Source organism: Oculina patagonica, chromosome 1 (assembly GCF_052425735.1).
Source record: "Oculina patagonica isolate OP01 chromosome 1, crgOcupat, whole genome shotgun sequence".
Classification (NCBI taxonomy): Eukaryota; Metazoa; Cnidaria; class Anthozoa; order Scleractinia; family Oculinidae; genus Oculina; species Oculina patagonica.
Window position 1 is genome coordinate 11,013,912 of NC_135758.1, and position 6,038 is coordinate 11,019,949.

The 6,038-nt window shown below is 40.0% G+C and overlaps 1 protein-coding gene across 1 annotated transcript; it reads left to right on the plus strand.

Annotated features, from left to right (window-relative positions):
* The first annotated feature begins 247 nt into the window (after positions 1-247).
* On the plus strand, positions 248-2,908 carry LOC144648451 (tetratricopeptide repeat protein 28-like). The gene is made up of 2 exons (XM_078508002.1): positions 248-1,663; positions 1,993-2,908. Coding segments are annotated over exons 1-2 (537 nt in total). The 5' UTR covers positions 248-1,128; the 3' UTR covers positions 1,995-2,908.
* The last annotated feature ends 3,130 nt before the right edge of the window (positions 2,909-6,038 follow it).

The following is a 6,038-nucleotide window of genomic DNA, read 5'->3' on the forward strand; positions in this document are numbered from 1 at the left end:
GTAATCAATAAAGAAATTGGTCACAAAGAAGGCGAAACATGGGACTACATACTTCTGGGATCACTGTTCCGTTGCCAGGCTGAATATGTTAAGGCCGAAGAATATCTTAGAAAGGGAATTGCATTAAGAGAAGAGTCTGGATTCGCTGAAGGACATTTGAGATCACTTTGCTATCTCGCATATGTTAAGCTTGACGAAGGGAAGGCACAGGAAGGTATAACGTATCTTATTCCCGCTATTCAAAAAGCAGAGTATTTACGACGTTTTCTTGGAGACGATGATCAGTTTAAGATATTGTATACAAACAAGAACGTTTCTCCTTACTGGTTACTCAGTTATCTGTTCTGTGCCACTGGAAAGTTCAAAGAAGCTCTTTCTGTTTCAGAACTCGGGCGGGCCAGAGCCCTGGCAGATCTAATGTCAGCTCAGTACTGTGTGGAGAATCAAATATCAGCTGAACCTCAAACGTGGGCTTCCGTTGAAAGGATCGTGAAGATAGAAAGTAGCTGTACTTGTCTCTACATGTCTTATTTCCCACAGCTGGTATTTTTGTGGATTCTCAAACCCAGCGGGGTATTGCATTTCCGAAAGATAAATGCAAGCAATGTTCAAGAAAGACTAACTATAACCAACCTGGATTAGTTCTTTGCTAAAGGAAGCTTCAGAAGTTTTGGCATTTTACCTGGGGAACATTGCGAAGATCGATCTTTAAACGAAATTCAAATCAAACATCAATCATACGAGGAAGATAGCCATTGGGCGCTGCGAAAGAATAATCAAGAAAACATTTTTGGACCAAAACAGGATCTACCTCTGTGTTACAAAATGATCATCGCTCCTGTGGCTGACTTACTTGATTAGCCTGAGGTCATCATTGTTCCTGATCGTTCCTTGTGTAGTGTTCCATTTGCCGCATTGCCTGGTGAGAAGGGGAAATGTTTTGCAGAAACATTCAGGGTTCGTGTTGTTCCTTCTTTATCGACCCTCAAGCTCATTCAGGACAGTCCAGCAGATTACCACAGCCAGACGGGCGCACTGATAGTGGGGAACCAGGATGTTGGTCGGGTGCGTCTCAATGGACTTCTAAAGGACATACCGCCATTTCCCTGTGCAGAACGTGAGGCAATCATGGTTGGAGAAATGCTAGGTGTTAAGCCTCTGTTAGGAAAGGAAGCAACTAAGCAGGCAGTACTTCAGAAGATACCTTCAATAAGTCTGATACATTTCGCTTCACACGGTGATGCAGAAAGAGGTGAAATTCTTCTCACCCCCTCTGGAACTTCTATGGAAATACCGCGAGAAGATGACTACTTACTAACAATGGCTGAAGTTTCACAAATTCAGCTGCGGGCTAAACTGGTAGTACTAAGCTGTTGTCACAGTGCGCATGGACAGATTCGAGCTGAGGGAGTTGTTGGAATCGCTCGAGCATTCTTAGGATCCGGTGCACGCTCAGTGTTGGTGTCACTGTGGGCTCTAGACGACAATGCAACAGAGCTGTTCATGAGACGTTTCTACGAGCACCTTGTTCGTGGGGAAAGTGCCAGTGAATGTCTTCACCAGGCAATGAAGTGGATGAGAGACAACGGCTATCCTGACGTGAACCACTGGGCACCGTTTGTGCTGATTGGAGATAACGTGGCGTTTGATTTTAAAAATAAATGTAAGTATCGACAACGTATAATATATATAATTTTTATATATAATATATTTTATATACCATATTATGTGGTTAATTGCCAAGGTTACAGTTTACGCGGGTAATTTGACAGGTTATACTGAAGACGGTGCATATGACGTCAGCAAGGCGATCACGTTAGGTCAACTCTTATGCACAAGACCTATGTCCGAGTAATCTATGACTCACAGAGTAACTAAACCAACTGTTTGGGATTGTTGATCAATTGGTTCATCTAATAAATATATATATTAAACAGTTCATTCTTAGCTTTTAAAAGTAAATGACCTTGTTATATTATTTTTTTCCTGCAGGAAAGAAAGACTTTTTCTGTACAGAGCTAAAGCGAGAAGTAAAACACAACATGGACTGATAACCTGGACTGATAATTTTTGTGTAGGATAGTTTCAATGAATGAAACAAGTGTAGGTTAATATTTTTTTCGTGCGCCCTTGGCCTGAAAAAGCCCGTGATAGCAATGTTGTCAGGAATAGTCTTTGCGCAACATTTCTCCACAATGCATCAGTCATGTAGTTACAAGTGTGTGTATGGCTTTTTCTAGAACAATCGCATCCATTTTACGTTTAGTCCAAGTTGGGTTAAAAACCGGTTAAATTTGTAGATACGATAGAAAATTGAGAAATAAAGTAGGAGCCCAAAAAGCTGTTCTGTATCCGTGGAACGCAGAACGCACCTAAAAACGACTGGACACTATATTCCGTCGAGTTAGCATGTAAAACAGTTTTCCTGTTGGGAATATCAGAAGATGACGCTTAAGATAATTTTAAAGCAATAACTTAGGAATTATGGCGTAAACATTTTTTTCTCACTTATCAAGTCTTCCTAACAAATTTGTGAATAGGACCAGCATGTTACCGTTTAATTTTTTATCGGTGTAACAGGAAGACTTTGATTCTTAGCTACACTTATGATAGGAAATATTAGTTTTGAGTAGGATGGGTGCGGAAGTTCACCCGCTTCACTAGTTACAATATTAACATATTTATTTATTATGAGGTGAAAATTAAACTCGTGTACTATTCAGAAATTTCACTTTTAAGCCTTCTGTAAAAACGGATGAGCCTTATCAGTTCAAATTTGTACTGTTTTGCATTCCTAGCATCAAGTACCATAAGGAAAGATAAGTCATGTACGTTAAGTTTTCAAGTTTATTGATCATAAGTTGTTTGAGATTGTTATAAGAAGAAATTGTTTTTGTACAGATGGAAACTTGATCTTTTTCTATTTAAAGGAGACATTCGCCAAAAAAAGTTTATAAAAAGATATGTTATTCACCAAAATTTCATCTTTCAACGAGCGCTAAAATCTCTACAATCCTAAATCTCTAAAATCCTTCTCTGAAGTAGTCCAAAACTCGAGAACTGGACACCGCCATTTTGGGGATGGTAATGTATGCGTGACGTCAAAGAGCTCAGCCTGAAGTTTGGCAGAAAAATTTAAATACTCGAAACTCCTTGTTTTTATGGAGCTCTGTTTGAGCAAAATAGAGCTGTACAAACAGGCATTTTGACAAGGAAATATACTACAAAGAAACAAGGAGTTTCGAGTATTGAAATTTTCCCGCCAAAGTTCAGGCTGAGCTCTTTGACGTCACGCATACATTACCTGCGTTCGGTTCTCGAGTTTGGGCTACTTCAGTAAAGGATTTCGTAGGGATTTAGCACTTGTTGGAAGCTGAAACTCTGGTGAATAACATATCTTTATATAAACTTTTCATTGGCGTAAAGGAAAAATATGGCCATTTGTGAGTGAACTTCCCCTTTCACAGCGATCAGCATGTAACTTCTCCTCAAAATTTTAATACAAAGTCAAACATGGAGTCGAGGTAACAAGAATCTTGACGCTCCTCACCATGGAGACTTAATAGTTGACAGATCATACGCACCTAGTGGAATAAGAAGTGTATTGAGATCACTGAGGGGAATTTATATGCTGATAACATGGTTTGAGAATCTTATTTATGAGCGCTTCAGATGTTGCTGTTTGCATTTTTTAAAAAGAAATAAAATTAAAAATTGCAGGGCTTCAAGTGGCCTCTTGCGAAAATCTAGGGCTAAATAAAGGGTCTTTTTCTTAAAAAAAAAATAAAGGGCTAAATAGGGATTGTTTTAAAAAAAAATAGGGCAATAAAGGGATTTCTAAAAAGTACTTTCAACATGTTTAGAACAAAAAATACTTTTAATTGCGTTATTACCAGTTTGTAAATTACTTGACACAGGAAATTACTGCCCTTATTGAAGCCTTCCAAGTCGGGGAGGGGGGTTGGTGGTGGTGGAGGGGGGGGGGGGGTCCCCTAACGCCTGGTTTTCACTAGCGACGCAAGCACAAGCGCAAGCATAACAGCTCTTATTTCACCATGACAACGGCTTCAACTCAAGCAAAAGCACAAGCGCATTGCATTTTGATGCTTGTGCTTGTGCTTGCGGCAAGCACCAGCACAATGAACATAAATTGTCCTTTTTGCGTGATTGCGCTTATACTTGCGCTTGTGCTTGCGTCGCTAGTGAAAACCAGGCTTAACCAATAGCTGTAAATTTTGCTGTCATTTTTTTGGAAAAGATCGTTATGATTGCTTTCCTTTCCATCACTCTAAGTTTTTTGCTGCATCGATCTTAGCAGTTTGTGTGTGGTTTAGTCATTGTGCTAGATGTTCATCAAAGCTGTGCCTTGCTTGGTGGATCTGGGAAATTTTTAGAATCTGAGCACTCAGAGATGCCATCTGCTGCAGTCTGGATCACTTTGAATCCATGCCATTTTTTATCTGTCATTAATTCACCAGCCGCTTTTTTTAACTATTGGGAAATACACAACTTTCCAATGTCACTGTTATTTTTTATTCTTTAACGTGTTGGTGTCGCATTTCAGTGCCGTAATCATGTTGCTTGTGGGTGTAATTCCTGTGTCGCTTGTCGCTTTTGCCCCTTGGAAGGCTTCCTCGTTACAACCACCATCGCAAGGTTGGTCATAACCTAAGCAACCTTTTTCTGGCTTATTTTAAATGATTTTTGCCATTATATTTCGCGCAGAGCATATCACGAAAGAGATGGTCGTGAAGCTGCTTCATTGCCATCTCTTTCATGACACGCTCTGCGTGAAATATAAGACATGGCTGACTAGGTTTGTTTGGAAGTGTACATGCATCAAAGGTCAAATTGGAATCTGGAGTTGTTGTTTTTGTGGTGGGAGTAAAACCATAGAAAAATGCAAATAACATTTCACTTCATCATACAACTTTCATAATTTTTCTGACATTGAAAATGGCAGATGTCGCGGATTTCAAAGTGTAGCAGACTGAGGTCCTTTAAATTATAGGGATTATGGGACATTTGTAAACTATAGGGAATTATAGTTCACCACTAAATTTTCTTCGATTCCGATTGGTTTAAATTGAACACGTGACGCGATAGTGCCCGTCCGCCGGAGGGCACTATCAGCCCATAGTGCCCTCCCGTGAAAAATGCCCGGATCGATAGTGCCCGCCCGTGACTGTTTTTTGTAAACAAGCTGCCTGCAGACAAAAAAACCCAACCAAATTCACTGCATTTAGTGGGTTTCTTGTCTGGTTTTGTTTCGTTTGTTAAATTTCGGCTTTCAATTGAGTTTTTTATCCTGAAAAGTAAAAATAATTTACGATGCTCGTTTTTGTATGTGCGCGCGGAAGAAAATTTAGTGGTGAACAATAAAAACAATAGAGTGTTTCTCTCTCGGAACTATCGGTCTGATAGTTGCCCCTTGGAAATTTGATGTTCTTAAAACTAGCATATTTGCCCTCGAAGCTTCGCTTCTCGGGCTAATATTTGTTTTAAGAACATCAAATTTCCGCGGGGCAACTATCAGCCGATAGTTCCTCGACAGAAACACTCTATTGTTAAAATATAGAAGGAGTGAAAAAATATAGGAAATATAGGGACACTTGAAGCCCTGAAATTGAGCCATTATGAAAGCCATCTTGAGTCCGTCGATATTGTTTCCCTGTGTAGTACTTGTGGATTGTGTCTTGAAATAGACCGGTACATAGTACGAAGCTAATTTTTGGTTTTCCTTAACCCGGTATAATTTTTCGCCAGGAAACATTTAATCGCGATGTGCACTAAAATGATTTTGATTACGCAAAGCAAGGCATCATGTACGGATCAACAAACCAATGTCGGGAATTTTGACGTCTAGGGTATGGTTAGCCTGCGTTGCAGACGAACAAAACCCCGGTTATATCCGTCTGCGAATTAGAGCACAAAAGCTTGTTCCGGCCCCCCGCGTGTTACCAGGGATTTCTATAATTACCTCTGATTGGCTCTTCGATGGGGCCGTTCTTTCGTGCGCCGTGATTGGTCGAATGGAT